General features: G+C 52.1%; 2 protein-coding genes and 1 long non-coding RNA gene across 3 annotated transcripts; 1 reads left to right on the forward strand and 2 right to left on the reverse strand.

Annotated features, from left to right (window-relative positions):
- Positions 1-1,015: 1,015 nt before the first annotated feature.
- LOC133279739 (QRFP-like peptide receptor) lies at positions 1,016-5,300 on the reverse strand. Its single transcript, XM_061473785.1, has 2 exons — positions 5,144-5,300; positions 1,016-4,767 (listed from the first exon to the last, which is right to left on the reverse strand). Exon 2 carries the CDS (start codon positions 4,671-4,673, stop codon positions 3,345-3,347), a length of 1,329 nt encoding a protein of 442 aa, XP_061329769.1. The 5' UTR covers positions 4,674-4,767; positions 5,144-5,300; the 3' UTR covers positions 1,016-3,344.
- Positions 5,301-12,328: 7,028 nt separating this feature from the next.
- On the forward strand, positions 12,329-13,088 carry LOC133279995 (uncharacterized). The gene is made up of 3 exons (XR_009747031.1): positions 12,329-12,526; positions 12,603-12,744; positions 13,003-13,088. It is a non-coding gene; the product is annotated as an uncharacterized LOC133279995 (long non-coding RNA).
- A 5,050-nt stretch (positions 13,089-18,138) lies between these two features.
- GRIFIN (galectin-related inter-fiber protein) lies at positions 18,139-25,093 on the reverse strand. Its single transcript, XM_061473969.1, has 4 exons — positions 25,011-25,093; positions 19,087-19,248; positions 18,844-19,006; positions 18,139-18,370 (listed from the first exon to the last, which is right to left on the reverse strand). The coding sequence occupies exons 1-4, from the start codon at positions 25,091-25,093 to the stop codon at positions 18,206-18,208; spliced, it is 573 nt and encodes a 190-aa protein (XP_061329953.1). The 3' UTR covers positions 18,139-18,205.
- Positions 25,094-26,816: the final 1,723 nt, after the last annotated feature.

Here is a 26,816-nt window from a genome sequence, read left to right on the forward strand (position 1 = left end):
TCAATGATGTCAAAGGTCTTTTCCAACCTAAATGATTCTAAGTAAAGCTGTTTTAAACGTCCCATTTGGATAATGTAAAATGCCTGTATTGATTCCAGTAGCAAAGCAGAGAAGAAAGACCCGTGAGGAAAGGAGTGGAACTGGGATGCATTAGCAGCATTGCTGTGGGAAAACTTTGTCCTTGAGACAGCTAAAGTTCACATTTCCAGCCTGCCTGGGTGCATTTGGAGAGAAACAAATTTCCTCAGGCACGCATAGAGTGTGAGACGTTTGCCTTGAGCTCCTTTGAGGAGACTGTTCACCACATACAGCTCTATCTGCTCCTGATCCCTTGAAGGTCCGGTTGGACAGGCTCTTGAGCAACCTGGTCTAGTGGGAGGTGTCCCTGCCCATTGTAGGTGGTTGGAACTGGATGACCTTAAGGTCCTTTCCAACCCTAACCATTCTATGATTCTATGACTGCCCATCAAAGTGCCTGCAATCTGAAACAAGGAGCTTGTGTGGCCTGGAGGACACTCAGCTCTCTTCCCAGTCCAAAATGTAGAGATCTTTTATCAGATAAGAGGGGAAAAAAAAGCCACTTCCCCAAATGTTGAGGTTTCACCTCACTCGGAGCCAGTGTGAGTCAGCCAGACGCTGCTGCATTACACAGACCTGTTCAGGTTAATAAAATCACTGCCAGAGCCTGGGTGGCACATGGGATGCTGAGTGGCTTTTGCATTGACGTCACTGCTTCTCATTTACCCTTGGGGGATAGTGACTGAAATGCATTCTTACCTGGCACCCTTTTCCATAGCAAACAGGTGTCTGCAGCACAAAAGGAGCCATTCAAATCAGCAGGGCAGAGAGGGGGTGTTCATCAGAGGAGAGAAGCCATGAATGAGTTGAGGGGAATGTCAGTGAGGGGAATTCACGGGCAAAGAGTGATAACAATGAGAGGCAAGGGGGGGATTTCACTATAGAAACAGTGGAGCGTGGGGGATAGGAGGAAGAGACGCAGGGAGGCAAAGAGGAGTTAAAATGAACAATTCGACTTTATTATAGGAAAATAGGAACACTGAATGAAACTGGAAAATACATTGAAAAGTGTGAAGAGGAGACGAGCTTGCCCAGTGGAAATGGGCCTTGCCACCGTGTATCTTAGTGGTCAGGAACGCTGTGGGGCTGGAGAAAGGCCTGGGCATCTGCAGCAGGAGGGAAAGGCACAGGCACGTTCAGAACATGCAGTCCTGGGTATTTCTGCCTCCATAGAGGGTACAGAGACTCTCAGAGCATCAGGCATCTGTTCTTGAGCTGAGAGAAGAAAAGCATCTCCTCTGGGATGCTTTAAGATGTGAATGTCTTGCACCTTTGATTGCACCATTTGATCCTGGCCATTTTCAGAGCTGGGCCACTGCACGGGATAGAGCTGACCTGGCGCCTCCACCAACCATCCACTTAGGGTTATTCAGGGCAGGATTAAATACGTGGGTAGGGAAGTGTCAGTATCGTGTCACATCTGGTCTGGGGATGGAGGCAGTCAGGACCTGGAGGCAGTCAGCATTTGGAGAGAGCTTTTAATGCTCCTCACCCTGGCACGTTTTGCCAGCCCTAAAAATATGCCTTGAAAGAGGAAATAAAATATTCACAGGCTTTTCTCCACAGCTAAAAGCTGTAGGTACGCTCACATATCACCTGCAAAAATGCAGATGTTCTCATCAAACAGCACACATAAAAGCTATTTCTCACCCAAAGTAAAACCAAGGAGTTGTAATTTCATTCTCGTTCGCACAAAAAGAGAACATAAATAGTGCAGGGCTCTGTTAAGAAGGGATTCTTTTGTTCTCCAGGAAGATCATTGTTAAAACGTTACTGAGCAATCATTACAAAGGTGGGAGTCCTGTTGGGCTGAATGGCTGTGTTTTGGCTCTGGTGGTTTTTGTAAGCAAAAAGCTCCCCAGAAGGCAGGAGAATATTACCTGAAACTTAGATTTGCCAGAACACAGTTCCCTTGTTCAGCAATTACAAAAGGCAGTCCCAATCATCAAAAGCCTGAATTCCATTAAATGCAAAATCCTATCCCAGGAATGCTGCTGCACTGATCCTGGGACTTGCTGAGAGGAGTGCCCGGCTGTGCTGGGTGCTGGTATATCAGTAACCAGGGCATGGGCTCTTCTGTGACCCTGAGCATCAGGCGGGCACGGGGAAGGGACTGAGCCTTAGTTTCATTCCAGCCTTTAGGGTCTTTGTTGTATTCCTTTTTTTCTCCCACCTGCTCAGGTCTGATGTGTTTTCACGTAGATATTTGGGAGAAAGGCTTCTTTCATTTATAAATACAGATCCAGTGCTCAGCACAATAGAATTCTCAAGCTTTAGTGGGGCTTTCTGATGTTAAGGTAATAAAAGTATACCATTTATTTATCAAAGCCTGCTCTAAAGGAGATGATGGGACATAGAGGTTTTAACCTATTTCTGATCTTCAGGAAAAGCAAGCACTTTGATTCTCTCCTTCCCAGACAAATAGCATTGCATTAGTTGATTCTGATTTTATTAGCTATAAACCACTTTCTATTTTTATTTCCACTTGCCACTGACTTTGGTGCAGACACGCCTGAACAGGGTTTTCAAGTGCAAATGATGTTAATAGATGCCCAGTTCTTTCCGCTCCACCTGCAGTAACGTAGCTGGGAGAAAGAGAGCTGATGCCCAGAAAACATTTTCCTATTGCATTTCCTACATCACCTCCGAGGCCACATTATCCCTTTTGAATTCCCAAGTGCAAAGTGGTGATGGCTGCTTTAGTGCTTCTGGCTCTGTCTCTTCACATCAGGAGGATTTGTTTGCATGGAGGACTGAAACAATCAGACAATGAAATCTCAAGTGGTAAAGTGTGTGAAATTGTCCTCTACTGTTACTTTATTATGATGCTGTTTCTAGCATTTCTTCACTGCTTGCAACTACAACTGATGGGTTTGGAGCTCCGAGTGCCTCTTATTGCTGCTCTTTAATGGCACAGGGCAAGCAGCAGCAAGCAGTCAAATCGTTGCTGTATCCAAACAGCATCTCTGCATCCAGAGATGGAGCTGCAGGGAGAGCTCACTCGTTGGGAAGTTGATCTATGTAATTATGTGGCTGTTGACTGGGCAACAGGCTCCACATCCAGTTGTCCCCAGTAAAAAGCTTTTGTCTTAAAATCTGATCTGAGTTAAAATATGTCACCTTTTTCTCTCATTATTTGCTTCTTTCCCTGTCTCAGTTTTTGAACTGGTGGTGGGAGTGATTAGAAGAAAGGTTTTTTTCCCCATCATTAAAATACCTGGCTCAGAAAGTCCTCCTTAGAGTCATTAAATGAAGGGGAGGGTGAATCACAAAGAAGTGTTCTCACTGGAGACAGTGTTTGGAGGTGGATGCTGGCAGGAGTTCAAGTGTCCACACTTGTTCTTGTGGCCACAACCTCCCTGACATCTTCTGCCCATGGCAGGGGTGGCAGAGGGTCCTTTCTTTGCAGGGTCCATTGAACTTTGATAAGAGAGCAGCTCTGGGACTGAGGAACGGGTTGTCCCTTCAGACAGAGAGAAATTAAAGAAAGAGACCATTCTTTGGTGGTATTTGCTCTTCATTTCCTTGGCTGACCTGTAGAGGTTCCCAACAAAGCAATAGCATATGGGGTTGAGACTGGAATTGGTGAGGCCAAGCCACTGGGCAAAAGGTCTGAGCTGCAGGATCCAAGGAGAAGGAGTCACATCCTGCAGGGATTTGGGGATGTTGAAATCAATCCAGATGTCCATCAGGTAGACGGGCAGCCAGGAGATTGCAAACAGCAGCACCAGGGCCACCACCATCTGCGCTACCTTCTTCCGTATCTTCAGCCTGGAGGCTGGCAGAGATCGGTTCAGGGCAGTGCCCTCCTTCAGCTGGCTGCTGCGGCTCCACAGCTTGCGCACCGTCAGGAAGCAGATGACCATGTTGAACAGGACTGGCAGGCAATAGAGGGCACAGAAGAGCAGAAAGTTGTAGGCTTGCTTGAGCCTCTCCTGAGGCCAAATCTCCCTGCAGATGGAAAACACCAGAGGCAAGCCCTCCACCACCCCAATCTCATCCCGTTTGTTCATGAAGATGAGGGGCATGCATATCCCTGAGGACAACAGCCACACCACCAGGATGGTGCTGAGGATCCTTTTCTGGGTGAAGAAAGACCGGGCGTTGAGTGGATTATGCACGCTGTAGTACCGGTTCACGCTGATGACGGTCAGGCTGAGGACGCTGGCGGACACAGAAACAGCCTGGATGAAGGGCACTGCCCGGCAAAGGAAGTCCCCGTACACCCAGGCTTTGTAGATGAGGTTGCCCACGGTGATGGGCATGCAGACACACACCACCATGAGGTCGCACACTGCCAGGTTGATGAGGAGGCTGCGGGTGGCACTCAGACTGGACACCCGACTCCGGCGCTTCCGGGTGAGCACCCTGATGGACATGATGTTACCCACAAAGCCCACCACAAAAGACACCAGGTACATCGCTGTGAGGCTGATGGTGACGGGCTCCTTCACGAAGAGGAAGAGCATCTTCTCCAGCTCTTCCCACCCCAGCTCCTGGCTCCCATTCCAGAGCCCACCTTGGGTCTGGTTCTCCTCCTGCCAGAGCTGCAGAGGGCCGGGGGGAATCCCGGGGGCTGGGAGGGAGGAATTCATGGCTTAGCTCCCCCCGGGCTCCCCGGGCTAAAGGAGCCGAGCCTGCCGCTCTGCCCTGTGCGCTCTGGGCATGTTTAGCCGGGATCAGCCGCGCCTGCAAAAGACGGTGCAGAAAGAGGGGGTGAGCGCTGTGTTCGGGCTGTGCTCTCCCTCCTCGGGGAAGGGACCAGCTCTGAAATGGCTTCTCGGCAACTTAGTGAAGAGGCGGCCGTGAGCGCCAGGGAGGGCGGGCTGGGCAGCGGGCACCGGCCCGCGGCTCCGTGCGGCCGCGGAGAAGACAGTGCCTCCAGCGGGAGGGAGAGGAAGGGGGGCACGGTCCCCGCCGCACCAAGAGAGCATCCCCGGCCCGCCGCGACTCCCCTCCCTCCCGGGAAAGTTGCGTGCCCCGCTCCCAGGCAGCCCCCAGACCCCCGGTTGTCCCCCCTCGGTGCCCCGGTCCCTCGGTTCTCTCCCGGCGCGGCGGCACTTACCGGACGGAGGATGAGCAGCGCCCGGCCGGGCTCCTCCCGCGGGCAGCTCTGCCGTGCGCGGCAGCGCAGTGACCGCTGGCACCGCCCGCACCCGCATTCACCGAGCGGCTGCCACCGCACGGCCCCTACACCCCGCGGCGCGCACCCGTGTCCTCACTCACACGGCGCTGCACAAGCTCAGCCCCCGCCGTACAGCCCCCGAACGGGAGAGCACACGCACAGTCCTGCATGCGGACCCCGACAGACCTCCCTCTCCCTACACCCCCGGCACGCACGCACGTCTATAGACCCCCTCACACACTGCGTAGCCTCCCCTTGCAAGCACTTGCCTGCACGCACCTTCCTAAGGTGCCCTGCACACACGCGGCACCCACACCCCGCGGGTCCGCACCCGATGTGCGCTCCCCCGGCCCCTCCTGCTCTCGTTCCGCACACACTGGAACGGCCCAAGCTTTGCACCCCTTCTGCACCCACACCCGAGCAGGACCGGACCGGGCATAGCCATGCCGAGCCGAGCCGAGCCGTGCCGTGCCGAGCCGAGCCGAGCCGTGCCGAGCCGTGCCGAGCCGTGCCGTGCCGAGCCGAGCCGAGCCGTGCCGAGCCGTGCCGAGCCGTGCCGAGCCGAGCCGTGCCGAGCCGTGCCGTGCCGAGCCGTGCCGAGCCGTGCCGTGCCGAGCCGAGCCGTGCCGTGCCGAGCCGAGCCGTGCCGTGCCGAGCCGAGCCGAGCCGAGCCGTGCCGAGCCGTGCCGTGCCGTGCCGAGCCGAGCCGTGCCGTGCCGAGCCGTGCCGAGCCGAGCCGTGCCGAGCCGTGCCGTGCCGAGCCGTGCCGAGCCGAGCCGAGCCGTGCCGTGCCGAGCCGTGCCGTGCCGAGCCGAGCCGTGCCGAGCCGAGCCGTGCCGAGCCGAGCCGTGCCGTGCCGAGCCGAGCCGTGCCGTGCCGAGCCGTGCCGAGCCGAGCCGTGCCGTGCCGAGCCGTGCCGTGCCGAGCCGTGCCGTGCCGAGCTGAGCCGTGCCGTGCCGAGCCGTGCCGTGCCGAGCCGTGCCGAGCCGAGCCGTGCCGAGCCGTGCCGTGCCGAGCCGAGCCGTGCCGTGCCGAGCCGTGCCGTGCCGAGCCGTGCCGAGCCGTGCCGAGCCGAGCCGTGCCGAGCCGTGCCGTGCCGAGCCGTGCCGAGCCGAGCCGTGCCGAGCCGTGCCGTGCCGTGCCGAGCCGTGCCGTGCCGAGCCGAGCCGTGCCGTGCCGAGCCGTGCCGTGCCGAGCCGTGCCGAGCCGAGCCGTGCCGTGCCGAGCCGTGCCGTGCCGAGCCGAGCCGTGCCGTGCCGTGCCGAGCCGAGCCGTGCCGAGCCGAGCCGTGCCGTGCCGAGCCGAGCCGTGCCGAGCCGAGCCGAGCCGAGCCGTGCCGTGCCGAGCCGTGCCGAGCCGTGCCGAGCCGAGCCGTGCCGAGCCGTGCCGTGCCGAGCCGTGCCGAGCCGAGCCGTGCCGAGCCGAGCCGAGCCGTGCCGTGCCGAGCCGTGCCGTGCCGAGCCGTGCCGAGCCGTGCCGTGCCGTGCCGAGCCGTGCCGTGCCGAGCCGAGCCGAGCCGTGCCGAGCCGAGCCGTGCCGAGCCGAGCCGAGCCGTGCCGTGCCGAGCCGTGCCGAGCCGAGCCGTGCCGTGCCGAGCCGAGCCGAGCCGTGCCGTGCCGAGCCGAGCCGTGCCGTGCCGTGCCGAGCCGAGCCGAGCCGTGCCGAGCCGAGCCGTGCCGAGCCGAGCCGAGCCGTGCCGTGCCGAGCCGTGCCGTGCCGAGCCGTGCCGAGCCGTGCCGTGCCGTGCCGAGCCGTGCCGTGCCGTGCCGAGCCGAGCCGTGCCGAGCCGAGCCGTGCCGAGCCGAGCCGTGCCGTGCCGTGCCGAGCCGAGCCGAGCCGTGCCGAGCCGAGCCGAGCCGTGCCGTGCCGAGCCGTGCCGAGCCGAGCCGTGCCGAGCCGAGCCGAGCCGTGCCGTGCCGAGCCGTGCCGTGCCGAGCCGTGCCGAGCCGTGCCGTGCCGTGCCGAGCCGTGCCGTGCCGAGCCGAGCCGAGCCGTGCCGAGCCGAGCCGTGCCGAGCCGAGCCGAGCCGTGCCGTGCCGAGCCGTGCCGAGCCGAGCCGTGCCGTGCCGAGCCGAGCCGAGCCGTGCCGTGCCGAGCCGAGCCGTGCCGTGCCGTGCCGAGCCGAGCCGAGCCGTGCCGAGCCGAGCCGTGCCGAGCCGAGCCGAGCCGTGCCGTGCCGAGCCGTGCCGTGCCGAGCCGTGCCGAGCCGTGCCGTGCCGTGCCGAGCCGTGCCGTGCCGTGCCGAGCCGAGCCGTGCCGAGCCGAGCCGTGCCGAGCCGAGCCGTGCCGTGCCGTGCCGAGCCGAGCCGAGCCGTGCCGTGCCGAGCCGAGCCGTGCCGTGCCGAGCCGAGCCGTGCCGAGCCGAGCCGTGCGGAGCCGAGCCGTGCCCGCCGGGTTAAGGTACCCCGGCCGTGGTGCTGAAGGGACAGCTCCGCGTCGGCCGGGCTGGGAATGGGCAGGGATGGGTAGAGCCGGGCTGCGACCGGCCGGGAACAGGGAACAGGCAGGGCAGGGGCATACATATTCCGTGATGTTCCCCTCTCTTTCCCCACTCCAGTGGTTTCCTGGACTCAGCTCAGTAGGGCAGGGAGGTGCCCAGGCACTACAGCTCTTGCTTCTACTCTAACATAGGATCACAGAATCATAGGATGGTTTGGGTTGGAAGGCACCTTCAAGCTCATCCAGTTCCAGTCCCCTGCCATGGCCAGGGACACCTTCCACTAGACCAGTTTGCTCAAAGAGCCATCCAACCTGGCCTAATTTGAACACCTTTGTGAAGTTGAGTTTGTTGTTTGGGGTAAAATCACAGTGTTTAGAAAATAAAGGCATGATAGATTGAAATGTCTCTTATAATTAGCATGGTATACACTGTGTTTATAGGCACTCTGCTATGTGTCACAGTAAGATTATTTTGAAGGGAAAATATTGGAAAAATATTCCCTTAAAATTAAATGCTTGAAGCATCCAATTACAGTAAAAGTGGGCTTTTGATGGGAACGGTGTTTCCAGCGCAAGTTAAACACAGATCCTCATGAAACTTCTGGCCCGGTGCAGCCTTTGAGTTGCTTCTTTCCCCAGTACACCACTAACAGCATCACTCCCCTCTCCTACTGTGCTCCCCAGCAGAGGCTGGCATGCCAGCAGTTAACACCACCACGGATACTGGAACTCACTCAAGCAAAGAGCACTCCAGAAAGAACGCCAGGGTTTTGTCTTTTCTCTTACGCTGGAGGAATGGGAAGAATGCGTCATGGAAGAGAGTCAGTTGAAAGAGTTGAATGGCTTGGTTGGGGAACAAGATTGGTTTGTGAAATGCAGCTTTTGACTGGAGGTACCCAGATGGTGCTGGTGAATCAAGGGGCGAAAGTCTGACAGAAGGAACTGATACCTCTGCCTGAGGTGTTCGGTTTTAATTTGCTTTCTTTGCCTTCTCTGAGAGAGTTCAAGGTAACAAACACAGTCCATGTGAAGGCTGCTTGTCACTGGATGGTGAATGCCCTTGATTTCAGCAGGAAATTCTCCATTCAATTTAATCTATTTATGTGAAAGAAGAAAGTAAATATTTTTGGTCAGCCTTATGTGAAATGAAAGGAGGATCAGCAGCGGAATCACATTTGGGGTGGGGGGAATGTGATCAGCGTATAAAGCTCTTCCACATTACAATGCATTCACTTTAAGCTTGTGACTGCTATTCCCCTCTAGTTTTATGTATGTGTATTTATTTATAGACCGTCAGAGACAAACAACTTCTACAAACTAATTACAGTGTGTTGCCCAGAGCACAAGGTACACATTATCCTATGCGGTGAAATGCATGGATACTCTCACGGATGCCTAAAATCTGCTGCAATTTCACAGCTACTCCACAAGCAAATAGATCTGTCACAGAGGCAGCTGCACAGGCCAGGGTCAAAGCTAGCAATTGGGAATCACCATGCTCCCAAGCCCTTGCCATCCACTGTCCAGCCTCCCTAAAGCAGACCTGCTATTAGGCACAGAAAACAACAGGATGGAGGTGGTTAAGTCGACAGTTTTAGCAGGTTGTTAACAGAGTACAGGAGAACAGAGTGAAGAAATGTGCCAGGGCTCTTCGATCGCATTTTGCTCAGGCAGTTGCCTTCCAAACATTCAAGCTAATAAAAGCAGTTAACTTCTTTTTCCTTTCTGCCCCATGCACTTTATTTGTGACCTGCATGATTTACTGCTAAGGAACCTTCAGGGCTTGAAATACCTGTCCAGACTACTAAGTTGATCAGAGGTTCGCTATAACTACAATGAATCTGCTTTTACGTCCATTGGCACAACTCACAGATGCCAACTCATCTCTACCGGCGAATGACAAATCTACATGCTGTGTCCAGCTGATAGAGAGAACAGGGCCATTGATTATAATGAATCCATTGATTCTAACAGGTTCAAAGTCACCGGATAACTCAGGATGGGGAATCTCCAACGAAAATAAATGACGTGCCCTTTTCACATCAGTTCCCCGCTTATGGAACAGCTTTGGAGCAGAAGCTGAATATAGCCCACAAGAGACAGGAGCCATCCTTCAGCAGCAAGGATAATGGACTGGACTGCAATGTACATCAGAAATAACCCACAGGAGTCACAGCTGTGAAGAACTGACCCGAGAGGAGCAGTGATTCAGCCACTTTGGGCTTTTGCCAGAGCCTCAGGAACACTCACAACAGCTCCCAAGCCTGTCTCGGCTGCCAAACCTGCTCTGCCCTCTGCACATCGGAGTCCCAGGGCAGGGTAAATTTAGCAGAGCTGTCTCAGCACAACCTCCTTGCTCCCGCTGCAGCACAAGCTGGGTGTCACACAGCCGCAGTGACAACTACCTGTCCCAGGCCCAAGAATGGGTGCTAGTTCTGGAAAACCTGAGGCTTTTCCAGCTTATGCTGATGACCAGGTGCACCTTGAGAGCGTGTAGGTGGAAGAATTCCTCCACTTGTGCATGTACTTACAGCAGCTCATGTGCTTTCCCCACTTAGACTCTTCTCCCTGGTGAGTACAAGGGGACAGTACTCAGACTCCCTGCTGGTGCACAGCCTCCAATGGAGCTGCATCTTTGACCCTGTGTGGTGGCTGGCACCCAACTGAAGGGCGCTTTGTGTTCTTAGCTTTCTTCCTCTGCCTATCCTGACATGCCTGATGTGTCTCAGCTGCCATAGCTTAACTTAAAGGCCTGTTTTGAGGACATAGCTGCTTTCCCCCACCCCCTGCTTGCCCATCAGGTAGGTGCTGGTTGGACTGCCCTGGATAATCCCCACCTTCATTGTCACTTACCCCTTCTGGCTCTCCCACTCCTGATTGCTGACATGGAGATGGGAGGACCATGGGGTAAGGGAGGCTCCCCGAATCTCTGCATCTGCCCCTCTGCTGTGTAGGCTCTTTCCCCTCCTAGGGACCCAGTGGCCACTGCAACCCTTGAGGGTCTATATGAGCATTTCTAATGCTTAGTATAAAGAGGAGTAATACTGAAATCTGTCTCTCTGGGTCTTGCCGTGAGGAAAGAGGAGCAGCATCACCATTTGCTGACTTTTATTGGACTAAAAAGGTGTCCATCCTTTTTAGCAACAAAATCCCCATATCCCGGGGTGCCATCGGTTTGAGGGACCTCTGAGCCAGCTTTGCCGCTCCCTCTGCTGGTGGCTGCTCTGTTCCCATGCCATAGCCGCTCTGATACTGCCGTTTCTGGGTGCACACAAGCTATTTCTGGCACCACAGTCCAGGTCCTCATCATAGTTCTGGCGTGGCATTCGCTGATGTTAGTGCATCGATGGAGCTGTGAATCCAGGAGGAGATAAGAGGACAACGCTGCGCACAGCCAAAGACAATACACAGAAGATGCCAAGTGCACTTCAGATGCTTTGACAATAAAATAACAAACAAAAAACGTCTGGGAATTGATGTTTGTTGTTTGTAATTACTTTTATGAGGGTGGAAATCTTTCTTCCGCCACTATTCTTCCCCCTCAATCAAAGAGTGAAGCGTTTAAACTGTTTCAAGTGTCCTTTGGAGAATTTTAAATGGAGAATGTGTGCATTTTAATGCCTGAGAATATTCACTGGTGCCTGTTTTCATAAACAGATACGTGCCAAATTCCTGATTTTCTCTCCTTTTTATTGGAAACCTCTTAGACTGAGCGCTCCGGAAATGTGGCTGAAACAAAAAGATGATTTTGTACAGAAGAATGTGTCTGATATGATGTTCACGTGCTCAAGGACAGTGAAACACCATTTTGGCATCAGTGTGATTGAAATACGTCTTTCAGATACCTTTGCTTTTGGTTTGTGCAGCAGTGCAGGCAAGAAGCAGGGTGGGGAGCACAATTCTGAATGTGCTTCTGCAGGGTCCCTGCTTAAAACCAGGACCATGCCAAGTGAACTGGACCCTGTTTGGTTAAAAGGAGAGTGACTAAATGGAGATGCACTGCATAATAAAGTGGGTTTTCAAAGGAGAAATCAGTTCTGTGGGTCCCTAATACACTGCATGAATTTAGAGGCAAGATTTTGGAGCGATGCTGAGCACCAAGTCAAGAAGTTTAAAGAAACCAGGACTTAGCAGGGGTGGCAGCTGACACACAAAGTGGCTATCTAATAGCCCTTCTCTCCTGTGAGCTGTGATCCAGGATCAGTTGAAGCAATGGTGGGATTTCCTCTGTGTCTATCTTTTATGCGGCAGGCTCACCTTCTGGATTAATACAGGCACCATCAACCCTCGGAATAAATAAGAACCAGACTGAAAGCAAAGCCCAAATCAAGTAGATTTGGTAATTGAGGAAATCTGGTGGTTTGGCCAGGTCTGTGGGGCTCCTTTTCATCCTGTTATAACTCTAGTGGTCTAAGCAGTTTGCCACTGATGTTAGTGAGAAGAGAGGCAGATAAAACAAGGGGCTGCTAAGGCAGTCGGTCCTCTATCCTAGCTACATGCTGCCAGGTTTGCATACCAGTATTGCTTCCCTGGTGCTCTCTACCCAGGTGCAACAGGCTAATAAAGGGCTTTCTAGACGAGAAAGCTTCCTAGTTGCATCAGCTGATTGCCATCTGGGGGAAGTCTCTGACAAGGGCTTTAAATTTGCCACTGTTTGTCTTCTCCCAGCTGCAGAGGCTTGCAGAGGGGAAGCACAAGGAGGCAGGAAGGAAAGGCTCTGAGAAAAAGCACTCTCAGGGCTCCTGTCTGCCTCTGTCAGGGAGGAGATAAAGACTGAAGAGAATACAATAGGAAGGAGTCTGTCTCTCTGAGCAAGATTATTTACTCTAACCCTAGCTGATGCTTTGTGGGTAGCTGTCACAATGCAGATGCGTCTGGGATCAGGTTGTAATAGGAATTCGAACATGAGCACATTTGCAACAAGGGCTTGGTGGTCAAGTGTTATGTGTTTTTTAATAAGCTTTCTTATGTTTTATACTCCTAACCAGGAAATCCTTGGAATTTCTGCTCTGTGGATTCAATAAGGAATCAGCTGGGAGTCAGGGGGAGAAGTGATGCTGAGCCTGAATGCTTTCCAGCAGCCTACTCTAACGTTTTGACAGGTAAGAAAAACAAACTGTGAGCTGCTATTTATTTTGGGCACCCTTTTAGAAGGAATCTCCACCAATGGAGCTGTAGAGCATCAGGCAGGCAGAGGCCTTGAGAGGCTGCTAAGCTCTGTCAGGATCAGTAGCAAACTTTTTCTCTCTAGTAATAACGCCTCACCTCTCTGTGCAGTGATTCATCTGGAAAGACTTGGGCAATTTACTGGAAGTACAATCACTGCCCTCTCCACTGACCACGTCTGTCTTTGTTTCCAGCGTGTGCTCACAGCACAGAGCAGCTATAGGAAATGAAAGCTGACAGTACATGGAGTTCAGCACAAAGGCGGAGGTTAGAAGGTAAACCAGCTGAATCCCAGTTTTACTCCTGATGTTTGAAACCAGCAAGTTTTTTGTGCAATAATTAACACAAATGTTACTAAGCCTTTCTTTGGACAGCTTGAGTATTAAGGAGGGATGCTGGTGGCTCTTTGGTTGTTGTCTGGGCTGGAACATGAAACAAGCTAGGAAAATGCTGTTTAGTAGCTAAGACCACAGCAATGTTACCTATGGATAGATGGAAAATCCCTTGGGGCTGAGCTGCCCAGCAGCTCTGCTGCCTCATTTAAGACAAGGGGTTGGCTGGTCTGTGTGACCTGGGCTGTGCTGCAGCCTGTTAGCTCATTAAAGCTTGGGGCAACATCTGATAGATCATGGGAAGTCCCACCCAAACCTATCTATGGTTATATGGCCAGGCCAGGAGCTGTATGATGAGAGCACCAGGCTAGAGCCAAGAGCATCCCTTCCCTCCTTTTTCTGCTCTGCTGCTTTCCTGCATGTGTCCTGGTTTCCTCCCTTGCACAAGGGTGTTAAGGTAATTTCTTCCCTTTATAGTTTACTTGGACCCGTATGGTTTCAAAGTGCTTTATAAGACCCAGACAGCTTACAGTGGTGTGATGGTGCAGCAAAAGCATCCTGATCTCTGTAGGCTGTGTCTTGTGCTCTGGTAAAGCCAGAGATTTGGCTAGCTGTATTTATATAGCTTGAAGGAACTTCATGGTAGATTGCATCTAGCTTTGGTAAGAGGGTCTTGAACAGACTGGAACTGGAGGGCTGGTAAACTTGGGCATCAGGCTAGTTTCTGTCACCTTTTCCTCGGGTGATACACAATAACACAGCTGCCAAAGTGATACCATCAGCTTCCAATTCTTCAGCCTCTAGAGCAGATCCTTTCTTTCATAAAATAATCCTTCTCCAGCCTGCATTTAACGTCTGTAGCTGGTACCTGCTACCATGCATGTAAGATCAGGAATGGGAGGGGTACTTTTGTGTCTGAGCTGGCTCTGGGTGGAGATGCTGTGAGATAAAATGGCTTTATAAAGCTCTCTTTAAACGCAATAAAAGAAGCATCTCTCTGCTTGCCAGCAGAGACTCCTTTCTATTGCAATCTGGGGCTGCCTGGTGCCTCAGAACTGCCTCTTCCCAGTCAGAACTGAAGCTTACTCCTCCTTTCTTCTTGTGTGGTGTTAATTTCTCTCTGTCATACCCTTCAGAGAAAGGCTGAACATTTGCCTTCGTGTTCCTCAGTCCTGCCAGTGAACACCTGTGGCTCCTGAGCATTTACAGAGTTTGACAGCCCATGCTCTTGAATAAGCAGCCTCTTGCATAAGGGCTCAGACATGCAAAGAAGAAAGTCATTGCTGATAAGGTCTGCACTTTCAACAGCTATTTCTGGGGCAAGGTGTTGGGAAAGCAGGAGCCGTAGGGGATGTGGGAAATCAGAGATGCCAGTCATTGGTCCATGATCACTGAGCTGTACCACAGCACAGTCGCTTAGGATCAGTGGGGAGGTGAAGATCTCTGCTGCAGCTCAGCTATTATCCATCATTGAAACGGGAGGAGAAAGGGAATTGTTAGTTAAATGGTTAATAGCTGCCTTCTCCCTGCTTTTCGTTCTGCCCTCTAGCTAGATGTAAGTAGCTACAACTCCAGCACTGAAGTCTGATGAAAGAAAGTGAGTATGAGTCAGAGGCAACCTGCACATTTCCCCCCTTTTTTTGTGCTTTCCTAGAAGTCTTCCCCACTGGCAACAAATCCTTGTACTTTTTCCCACCGTCCTCCCTATCTCAATGCCAGACCCGGTGTCTGATATTCAACTGTCTCTTGCTAAGGCCGGCAGGGGCAGTGTCACTCAGTCCGATGTCTCCAGGTTGCTGCCCTGCTGATGTGATTGTCACTGACGTGGGAGCTCTTTGCCTACCAGCCTGTGAGGGGACTGCTGGTGCTCGCTGTTGGGGTATGCGATGACTGCCCACAGTGTCAGTGGTACCAAGGAGAACTCTCTGCTCATGCATCAGCAGAGGCTCCTCAGGACATCTGCAGCACTGACACTGCCAGAGGGCGCCTTGGAGTCTTTGCATCATGGATTACAAACATGATTTTTCCACTCCTTGATCTAGGGACAAGATAGTGTTTCATTGAGCTCTGCAGATCCAGCCCAAATGGGGAAAATCGGTAGGAAAGGGGAAGAGATGGGAGGTCACCACCTCTGTCAGCTTTGCCTCCTGAGGGGCATCTCTTTCAGGTGCTCCTCTCTGGTCTGTGTAAGGTTTAATGGCAGCAGCTGCTGCTTTATAAGCAGATCCTGCCTAGGATGGTCCCATCCTGTGGGAATTGCTCTCTCTGGAAGTGTTTCAGCCTGGTTCTTGTCCTGTGCTTGGTCACAGCAAAAAATACCAAGCTTAGACTTTAGGCTGGGCAGTAAATGCTGGAGCTGCACCCCTGGCTGCCTCTGCTCCTTCCCCTTCAAAAGGTCTCTCACTCTTCAAAACTCACCCTTGGGCAGGAGCTTGTCTCCATCAGTTCCCTCCCCAGTTACAAACCCAGGGTCATAAATGGGAAGACTGGTTAAAACTTGGAAGAAGGATTTACTTGTTCCCTTTGATCGCCTCAATACCAGCCTCTGTGCAAGCCTAATGTGCCAACCCCCTTCCTGAGAGTGTAATTGACCGTCATAATTGCAGGGTTTCATTCTCCTCTGGAGTTTCCCCTTAAGGGGCATATGAGGATCGCAGTCTTGGAGAACATCTCTCATTCTGCATAAAACTGCACCGAGGAGCTATACATAAACAGCCAGCCCTGGAGTTTTCCTCCCACAGATGCTCTGTAGCTCCCTAGACCTCTCTTGCTCTGATGACCCCTTCACCCTTGGGAGTGTTTTGGCTGGAGGAGGCAGCAGATAAAATCCTGAAGCTAACAGCAGTGCTGTGGATGTGTCGGGAGAGATTGGGCTCTCTTGGTGCAGATGATTATGGAGTGAGATCAGCTGCTGACAGAAGCTCGGGGGAATCAGCACATAATCTCTGCCACTGCCTCATTTTTTTGTGTCTGCTTCTGGAGGACAATGAAATCGTACTGAGTTTCTGCAGCAGTGGCTACAGATGGAGTTTGCAGCCATATAAGTACAAAGTATCTCCCTTATAAATGATTTAATCACTTTTCTTCCATGAGAACTGACCCGTCAACCCCTGAAGAACAAAAAGAACGTTTTCTCTCAAATGCAGTTCAGCATTATCAGATGTATGACACGGAGATCCCAGTGGGCCTGCTTGGTCTGTTTGTGCCTGTTTTACTGAAGGGATGGCCGTAAGAGTGAATCCCTGAGTTACATCACGACAACCAGAATCTGAGCCAACCCTCTCGTCCCTGTTCTGATGGATTTATTCCAGACCAGAGGAAGTCTCACCATCTCCAACCTTCCTGACTTGCAACCAAGACTGTGGCCATCTCCAAATAGTGGTTTTTGTCCCGTTTGAAAGCAGGAGGTACCATTTGGGACCATTTGGTTTCCTGTTGCACCCTTTGCCATGAGGACAGGATGGTTTCCAGTTAGGGTTCTTTATAGTCTGGAAAAACATTATAAACTTTTAGCAGACCCATAAATATCAGCTCTGTGGCATCATGTGTTGTGGTTGGCTACGCAGTCACCTCTTCCTCATAAGTCCTTGAAACTATAAATAGAGGAAAGTGTTGGGAATGGCCAATTTGAGCATTGAGAAAAGGCTGAACAATGCTGTGACTTCCAGGGATCTCACCCAAAGGCAAGGATGGATCAGGGCTGACTTCTTACCAAGTGATTTCTCCTTGATGGAAAGGACTGGCAAGGCGGGATCATCTTTGCCTTTTGCATCAGCAATGTGGTCTGTCTTATGTCTGAGGAGCAAAGGAGTGATCTGGGGGCAACTGGGGGCATTTTTGGAGTGAGTTCTTGGTCACATTTTAACACTGTGACATTATGCTTCTTGTGATGAGTGTAATTAAAATGAAGTCAAAATAACATCTTTAAGCCTGTGGCCAAGCCAAAGAGTCAGGGATGGGTTGAGCTCCAAGGAAGAGGGTGGAAAAGAGAAGAGGGCGCAAGGGACAGGCAGATTGTTTTGAAAGACAACTATGAAGGAGGAGAAAAGAAAACAAGAAGGCAGAGCAAGAAAAGCCAGAGGCTATCCATAGGGATAATGGCACTTTTGTTCATTCCAAACTTATCGCAATTTCTAGATCCTGATATACTTTTGTTTGGAGTCCAGCTGCATTTTTTGGTGTATGAGGAAGGGACCGGGTGCTTTTATGTGCCTATTTAAGCTTTTGCCATTTTCTGACCCTTTTTATTGGGTCTGTTTAAGCTTTTACCTTTTTCTCAGGGTCCACTTAAGAAGCCTGGAGTCAACAGGACTCGGGCTGAGCAAACATCCCTCAACTGGTGAAAGTAACCTCTGGAAATACCTTGCAAGTTGGATCTTAACACCCTGATCTCCCTACAAGGGACATTCGTGTTATGCTAGCCCATAAAGCAAAAAGGCAGTGTTTTCCCAGTGCCAAAACCAAGCAGCTCTCAGCTTGTGTCCTGCCCAGTCATCAGCCTTTGCTCATGCCAGGTGCCTGGGGCTTTGCAGGGAATGAATAACCTGAGTGATCTGCCCAGTGAGGGATGTCTCGGCAGGGATTTCCACGTTTTGTTTTATTGGCAAATATTGGTAGCATTTTTACCCAGCTCCTGGAAACAAATGAATGGGCTTTTCCATTCCTAACATCTGCACCCATTACTTCCTTCACCATATAGCAAGCCGAGGACTAGAGCTAACTCACAACTTCTAGGGTAGCATTCCAGGTGTCCAGGCTACTACTCAAGGCAGATGTCTGTGTGCTGTGGGGATCTGTCAGGCTGTCCAACAGCAAAGACCTACAGAGCCCATCATGTACCCTAAAGCATGAAGGCAGAAGGTCTTTGATGATCTGGACTACAGTTAGTGACGTGGCTTGGTGCTGTCTTAGTGACATGCAATAGGAATGACCATTGCTTCCACTATAAGAACACACATGTAGCTATCTCCCTGGCTAATGATGGTGTTTGTTGGAGGAAATGGTCCCTTGGCTAGATCAAGAGCTGAAGGAGGAATGGTCTGCGAGGCTGTCCCAACTCCAGTCTCTAGTAAAAGCCTCGTTTGGTGATTTCCACTGAAGAAATGGCAATATCGTTGAGAATCTGCAGCTTGGTGATGGATGAAAGCCGCTTCTGCCGATGCTTGTACTGCAAGATTTTGTTTTCATCAATGAAAATGTGGAAATAGTCCTGGTCAGAGTAGATTTCAACCTGAAAGAGAGACTGTGTTAGGTCCACCCTGTGGCCACATGTCCTCACTGGACCTTGCTGCCATCATGTCTGTGAGAGCCTGGATATGGGTGCGTGTGTCTGCAACCCAGTAGAACCCTGCCAGTCTCAGACACACACTGCTCACCCCCGTTTTGGGAAAAGAGAGAGAGAATAAATGTGTTCTTTGCTTCATGATAACAGAAACTGGTGATAAAGCAAAGCCTAAATGGAAAACAAATGGAGCATCCAAGAATTACTGCTACAGCTCTGTGTTTCTGTGCCAGAGCTGGGTGTAAATCAGCAGCAAATCAGGGTACAACAGAAATACTAACAGGAGACAGAGCCAGAAAGGGGATGCTACTTTGTATAGTGCTGCAGAAAAAGCAGGGCTAGATCCATGAGGAGGACCCCAGTACCAGCTGGGTCACTCCTTTCCCACCACTGAGGACATCTATGGGGTGACAGGGGGTTACCTGGAATGACTCCTTTGCTTTGAAGGGGAAGGTGTTATTAACCTCTTCCTTCCCCCAGTGGTTGGCAAGGAAGGAGTTGCAGACGATCCTGGAGCTGGAGAAGCGAGGATTGAAGTGGAGAGCAATTTGGTCTCCAGGATCACAGAGCAAATTGATTTCAAACCTGAGACAGGGAGAGAAAGAGGAGCTGGAGTGATGCTGCTGCCTCTTGTGAGCTGGGATTGCTGCAAGCAGTGTCCTTACATGCTTGTGCTGGAACTGGTCTCACCCTTGACCACGATGCTCCAGCCGGGACACATCCCCTCTGGGTACAGGGCCTCGAACTGCCGACAAGGAGATGATGGTGAAGCATGGTAAGGTGGGAGAGGTGCACAGCCCCATTTTTTCCTTATACTTCTCCATCTTTCTCATCCTGTCGTCGTTTTCTCCTTTCTTCCCCATTCCCATTCAGGTATTCTCTGCCCCTGCCTTTTTCTCACTTCAATACAATCTCAGGGGCTCTGTATTGATAAGAAATGAAGCTGCTCCAACATCCAGGGCATGAAGTGGGGTTTGCTGTCCCTGAGGTCTTTTGTGAAGAGCTGGGTGGGATCAGGGAGCAAAAATTGAAGAAGAACCTGGATGCCTTCATCGCCAGCAGGACACAAAGACACTGCTTCTCTGCCCGCCTGGGCAATACAAGATCTGAAGCAGAAAACTTTGAGATGCTTCGAAGCAGGGTGTGAAAGACAAGGAATGGGTGTAACATGGCATCCAGCCTGTCCTCATCTAGCATTGCAGGGGGGGCTTTTCCTATAAGCTCCTGCCTGATCCCCCATTCCACCTACTCCCCATCTCCAAGTTTAAACTGGCACAAAATGACCTGGAAAATGTTTTTTTTTTTTTAATAATACATAGTTTTGTTAAATAACTCACTTTAATAGGAAGTGCTTGGTCATCTCACCCTGCTTTTTTTTAGCATTCTAATGATCCTGCATTTCTGATCATCCCTCTCTCCCAGACTTATTGCTTGCACTGCAAAGACCTTTCTAGCCTTGGCACCTCCACAGCCTTTCCCTTCCTGTTTCTTTATCTGCCATGATGCCTCATTTTCCAATGCATTTTTGGGATATGCACGTTTTTAGGCAGGAGCTGAGACATGACCATGGCTAACCTCATGCCCTTGTGTCTGTCTGCTCTCGGAGGGCAGCTCTGGGAACCTGCACATGGTTGTTTAAAGGCTCTGACCACACCAGTGTTCACCCCTGTGAAACACAGAGAGCTGATGGAGCTGATGTTCCTTTTTTAAACCAGTGCTGGTGGCAACAGCCAGGTTCACCTTGCCTTAATTCTTGGCTTGTCATCATTGCAACAAGCCCAGCAAAACGTACACCATGAGCACAGCAAACGGCAGTTCCCTCTTTGCTGCTGGCTGTCCCAACAGGGACGGGTGGCAAAGCATTGGCTGTATTTCAGTCTCGGCTCAAACCCTCCTGGCCAGAAGTGCTGAAGCGTTGCCCCAGACCAGCCCTAGCATAATCAAGACTAACATCTGTCCTATTGACCTTTATTGAGAGCCATGAAGGTCACAGTTTTGCAATAGCCTGGACCAGACTGAAATAGGGCAGCACCACAAGTAGCATCCCCACGTCTTTTGGGATTTGTGTCTTTCTTGCTCTTATCTCTGCCACTTTCCTTTACCTGCTCTTTGACCCCATGCCCTCAGACAGACCAGGCTGTGCCAGATCTTGTCCCCAGCACTTACCCTCAATGCCATCCTCTTGCCTGCCCTTGTCCTGCAGACCCACCTTGGGTGCATGGCTGGAGGGGTCTATATAGAGGCCACCAGCCTGGAGCCCACATGTGTGGGGATTAGCATCAACAGGAGCTGAGGTCTTGCTTTCAGAATGGGCTGGGACATGGGGAGCAGTAAATCCTGGTGCCTGCCCAGCGGGGTCAACCTGCTCATGCGTGCAGGGCTAATCCAGCTCTGCTGCTGCCTGCACAAAGGCAGTGGTGACCAGGCAATCCTGAGCTGTGAGTGATGGAGCTGGCATGCAGCAAAGATGGGCAGACAGGCATTCACACTGTGGTCTGTGTGTAATGCATGAAGGAAGGAAGGATGGATGGCGGCTCCCAAAGTTCAAGAGATACTGGGAGTCCCATCCACTGCAAGGTCCAGAGAGAGGGAAGGTGGCTCCAAAGGGGCTCAGCTTCACCCTGACCATCAGAGGTTCCTTTTCTCCCTGTTCTCTTTCTATTCACTCCCTGTGGGTCACAGCCTGGTCTGAAACAAGCTGATGCCAGCTCTGTCAGAGCTGCTTTTCCGCCTCACAGCACCCTGGTGTTGGTGCGACTCAGGATGCTGCTATACTGAGCTCAGCATGCCCCAGCTCTGCGCTTCCCTTCCCCGCTGGGGACAATACAGGGATTTGGGAGCCTTTGTCTGATATTTCCTGTCATGGAAAAGCACCAAGAAATGAGCAGCAATGAAATGAATGTCAGTGATGGGGATTTTCAGGCTGACAGTCAGCATGTACAGCTGGGTGAAGCGAGCCAGGGAAGGGAGGGATGGGTGCACCCCCCTCCTCTTCACAGGGTAAATGCGTTAAAACCAGATGCTGGCCCCATCCCTGCATGCACAGGAGGCTGCAACGCTTCCCGGCTGGTCCTACAGGACTTCATGGCTTTCATGGTTAAAACTTCCTCGCTGTATGGGCAGCAGTGCTGATGTTACTTAATGTGTTTACTCTATTTCCAGCAGATAAGCAGAATGGGAGCTGCTATCCCAGGCTCTGGTGCCCTTGGCAGATGATTAGAAATGCAATCCAGGGAACATAGAAGCCAACAGGCTCTCTCGGGGCTGAAAAAGCCAAGTCCCAGCTGGGATTTGCCCATTTGGACTCCTACAGAACTGGAGCTTGTGAAGCTGAGCTCTGCCGTGGTTCCCTTGCTCTGTGCCAGGGAGCAGTGGAGCAGAGCTCTGTGCTACAGATGGCAGCATTGGGACGTGCAAAGGAGCCGTGAGCCAGCAGCAGAGGTGTTGAGGTGGTGGGGCCAGGGCCAGGGCCATCCCACCCACGCATCCCTCCTTGGGCTGCCATAGGATGCTGGACATTGGCCTCTCCAATGTGCCCGGCTGTGTTTTCACCCTTAAATCATCCCTCCCTGATTGTTTCTCCTCTCAGACAGGCAAAAGACTGCAGGGAGAAGGGACTGTAAGGAGAAGAGACCGTTTGTGGGATGCTGGACAAAACCAGACTGCATTGCAGTCCTGCACATAGGAGAGGAGTGAGCTGCAAGCTAAATAACTGTGCCAGGTTTATCATAACTATGCTAATGAAATCAGGGCACTGGGGAAGGCTTGGGCACCACAGGCCAGGTCATGGTGCAGTGGGCTAACAGAGGACATCAAGCCATGGTGGGACAAATGCCATCTCTTTTCTTTGCCCAGAGGCTGCATCTCACCCACGTAGTGCAGGAATCAGCGTGAGTCACGACCTCTAGAGAAGCTGCTGTAGCTCTTTATGATTTCTTTATGACTTTATGCTTGTCACGAATCTGTGCACATAGTCTGACCTGGCAGGGTGATGTCCCAGGCACACCGAGTCTCCTTCCAGTTTCCACTGGTTCCAGCAACAGGCATGGAATTTGCTTCCCTGCTGCAAAACGCTGCATCAGGCCAAGTGGCACTGGGAGCCATGGGGCTGCCCTATGGGAGAACAACAATAGTGAAGGCAGGTTTGGAGAGATGGGAAAACTCTCAGGGAAGGAAGGGGAGTTTCGATTGCTCCAGCTGTGGGGAGAGCAACATCTGAGATACCCAGCACTTCCCAAAATTCAAGGCTTTGCTTCCTGTTGGCATCTTGGTGAGAACAAGAAAGGTTGCTTGGGAAAATGCAAGCACAGTTGTTCCACCGGTACACGGTGCCCAAATACCAACTGGTTTTACAAGTGTACTTTTATCTGCCTTTGTGCTGCTGCTCAGAAGCTATCATAGCATCTGCCTGTTTAGCAAGGAGGAAGGTCTCTAAATATGTATAAATCTCAGGTGCTGGAGGCAGCATTAGTTCTCAATGTCATAACTTTTCCCTGTCTTTGGTGATGGATGGAACACTGGCACAGAGAAAAGACAGATACAGGCTGAGGTGGAGGGAGTCTAGCGTAGCAAAGGAGAATGGTTTGGTTAACCGCAGGGGAGGCATTAGCAGACCTGCTTATGCATTTGCCAGCCATTTGCTCGTACAACCATCCGCATTTGCACCTTTCCTCAAGCATGTGCTGCTGTTTGTCCCACAAACAAAGCGGCAGAAACACCCAGTGAGGAGCTGAGCCCTCTGCTTCCCATGGGAATTTTCCTGCAAGGCTCCCTGCGCTACGCCTGGTGCGTTTCTAGACCTGTGATTGTTTCCATTGGTCTCTAGAGGTCTCCAAACACACAGCCTGGATTTTGAGGACCTGGACGCAGTGCTCAGCAGTACACACCGTACATCGGTCCTCTCCTCTGCAGTTCACCCACCAAGTGATGCTCCGGTATCCGACACCTACTGAGGTTCTACTGTGAGCTCGTGTAGGAAAGAGGTGTCCATCCCATCATTAACTCAGTCGAGACCTGATGTGAGTGGTTGGTAAAATATCTGTCCCATATCTGCCTTGTTCTGCCAGCTGGGAACATCAGCACACAGACCTGGCTGTGCCCATGCCTGCCTTATATTGCTATATGTGTCCTCAGGCATTATTGCACAGCCCTGTCCCCAGTTAATATTCACCCACATGTGTACTCACACACATACATAGCATCCACGTGACCTCAGCAATATATACCTACCGGAGGCCTGTGATCACAAATCAACCCACATTCCTTATATACACCAATGCAAACAAGCCAGCCCAGTGCTCCTGTGTGGCCCATGGGCTCGCAAAGCTGCTTTAGTGCCTAATGGCCGTAGCAGGGTGGATGTGGACACAGGGAGGGATACAGCACAACGAGACTGCAAATGATGCCGTAGCAAAGTCCCTTGCTTTTTCTTGCTTTGAGCATCACCATCCGGCTACCACCCATTACTTGTCTGGGGAGAGCACCATGACTCCCTTCTCCAGCCCAAGGATGCAGGTCTTTTCCTCCACCTCTGGAGCCAGAGTGATTCAATGTCTTTCCTAACCTTCCATGCTCTTTGTTTGAGGACAATAGCTTTGCAGAAACAAAGATATAATGAAACAATAGCCCGGGTGCAAGCAGAGCCTCTGGGCATTGTCTGTGTGCTCCAGGCAGGCTCAGCTCCTTCTCTTTGGTTACGCCAAACCATGTGGGTCTCCCAGAGCCTTCCCCACCGGACCAAACGAGGGGCTGTGCTTTCCCCATCACACACCTCTGTGTGAGGCTTCTCCAGACTTGCTTATCTGCCGCTTGGCAGTATTTATACCTCCTCCACAGCCATTCCAGTTTCTCCAGGGAATTCCTAAAGCTCCCCTGTGCAATCGGGAGTCAGCTCTCTGCTCCAGTCACGCCGCCTCGGGAATGTGTTACTCTGGGAAGGGTTTTGGCACGTTGCTTTGCCAGCTCACCCTGATTCCCTTTCCCCCAGACCTACAGCTCTGCATTAGCTCCCTGCTCCCGACTGGGAGCTCTCTCCAGTGCTGTTGTCTACAGCCAACATCCAGAGATCAGTCATCTTGCTGTATGCCAGGGCTGGATGGTGTGAGTGCTCCTCCAGGCTTAATGCTGGAGAGGGAAATACTGTTTATGGCTATAACTCTTTTGAGTGCGCAAAACTCGGTGCAACAGGCTTTGGTACCTACTTCTGCAGTCTTCCCTTGCTGTGCTTTACTGGTACTGGCCGGAAGAGGGCTGGAGACTCCAGGCAAATCTCTACGATGAATGATAAGCATACAAAACCTCACACATAGGTCTAACTCTAGAAAAGCCTGATGCAACACCTGCTCTGCTGTGGGATGGGGATCAGCTCTGCAGCCTGCACCTCTCAAGCCCGCTTTGAGGAGACTTCTGTCTCTCACAACATGCCTGGCGGAAGGAGTCCCTTGCAGCCGCTCAGCCTAAGCATCCCCAGGCAGCTTGTCAGAGAGCAGAGAAAGAAAACATCACACCCTGTAAGGTGGCAAGAGAAACAGGTTGATGCTAACACCCCGGCACACAGTGCCTGGTGTTGACTGAGCTTCCTGCACCTCACTGGAGCGTCAGCTCCACTAACAAGGTGCTGGGGATGGCCTTGATGCTGGCAGCTTCTGGGCCAGAATCTGTCATATCATCCATCTTCTGACTGCTTGTTAGCAGGTCCCATCATCCTCCCGGTGCTGGGAAAAGGGAGGGCATGTCCTCTCCCTCAGCAGCCATTTGGATATGAAAGCTGGTTTTATTCTTGCTGTCCAGTAAGTGGGGAAACGAGCCTGGTGTGGTCCTGGTCAGTGCCATGAATGTGAATCACTGCAAGCAAAATCTCTGCCTCTCACTACACCCTTTCCCCATGCAGATAAAAGGGGAAGGTGATCCCATCCCACCCCTGTCTCATTTGTCCCATGAACTGGCACAAGTGCAACTGAGGCCAAGCAAGGAGGTTCTGTTGTCCCTGCGCTTCTGCTTGCCATTCAGGACTTCCCTTTGCATGGCTTTGAGGAGCAGGGATGAAAGGCAGGGCAGTGGAAACACAAAGCATGCCTGGTTTATTTTATTTAAGACTAGACTCTGCTTAAAAGGAAACCAGCATTATCAGCTCCAGCACCGCCGGGTCAGATGAGTAAATGAAAGAGGAGGGTTTAGTTTATGATCTGGAGCTTGAATTTGCTCTTATATGGGCATCCCCACAAGGCGTTGCTTGCCGCCACCTTGACTCTACTCATGTCATGGGGATGGCCAGGCTCCAGCCATAAACTGAGGCAGAGGTGAAAGGCATTAGGCAGAGAGAGCAGTTGAGCTCGGGTTGTACCTACCCCTACTTCCTTGGCTCAGGGCAGTTACACGTGCTGCAACACAAACGTTGCTGCAGCCAGCACATCCCAGCCAGTGGGTATCCATACCTGCCGCATCATTAACCAGCCGGTCTTTGCGAACCAGGACTTCATCATTTCTTACTCAAGTCCCCACGGAGAAGGTGCTAAAGCTGCGTCAAAGCAGGTCCCGTTGCCCTCACCAGCTGGAAAGGAGTGGTGGGTTTGGGGCATGGCTCACCCATCAGTCCTGCTCAGCACTGCGAGGTGCAGGCAGGCAGAAGGTAAACACGCGACCTGGCACGGGCAGTTGTTTACTGCCTGGGGTTCATAGAGCAAATATTTGATCATCCGTAAATAATTGCCCCGTTGTATATGCAGGGACCTGATTTATCCTGCTCCTTGGTGATACCTTCCAAACTCCCTGGGGAGACATCTGTCTCCCTCTTCCTGGTGATTAATGGGGAAGGAGGAGAGCTGGCGCTGGGCCTCGCTGTGCTCCTCAGAGTCAGTGTGGGTGTACTGCGTGTCCTTCCATGGTGGTCTCTGGCTCAGAGCTGAAGCAATGACAGATCCTCAGGAGGAGGGGGGGGATACATGTGAACTCTGCCTGCTCATTCACATTGAATCCTTGGTTCCTTGGGGAGCGTCATCAGCATTGCTGAATCCCCCTCAATCCCCCATCGCCTCACTGCAAACTCTTGCCAATTCAGAAGTGTTTCCCAGCGGCTTCCCAGGTGAGGTTAGACTCCAAGGGCCAGGCTTTGAGCAGCTCTTATTCTACATTGATGATTTACTGCCCCAAAACACAAGAGGAGGGGGAGACACATCACTAGAGGGGCTGCAGCTTGGCAGGATGCTCTGCTCAAGCACCGGGCTGTGAACACAAGTAACAGCAAGACCATCTCTTTATGATGCTCTTCCCTGCAAGCTTCATTCCAGCTCCTTGGCCAGGGAGAACTCATGGCAGCTTGCCTGAGCATGGCACAGGCGGGCCACGCTCCGCGTATCAAAGCCTGGATACCTCCCCCAGGGACCAAGACGTGGGTTGG

This window comes from Pezoporus flaviventris, unplaced genomic scaffold (assembly GCF_033815535.1).
Source record: "Pezoporus flaviventris isolate CSIRO_AGI_PZ_B2104156 unplaced genomic scaffold, CSIRO_AGI_Pfla_v1 ptg000078l, whole genome shotgun sequence".
NCBI classification, from domain to species: Eukaryota; Metazoa; Chordata; class Aves; order Psittaciformes; family Psittacidae; genus Pezoporus; species Pezoporus flaviventris.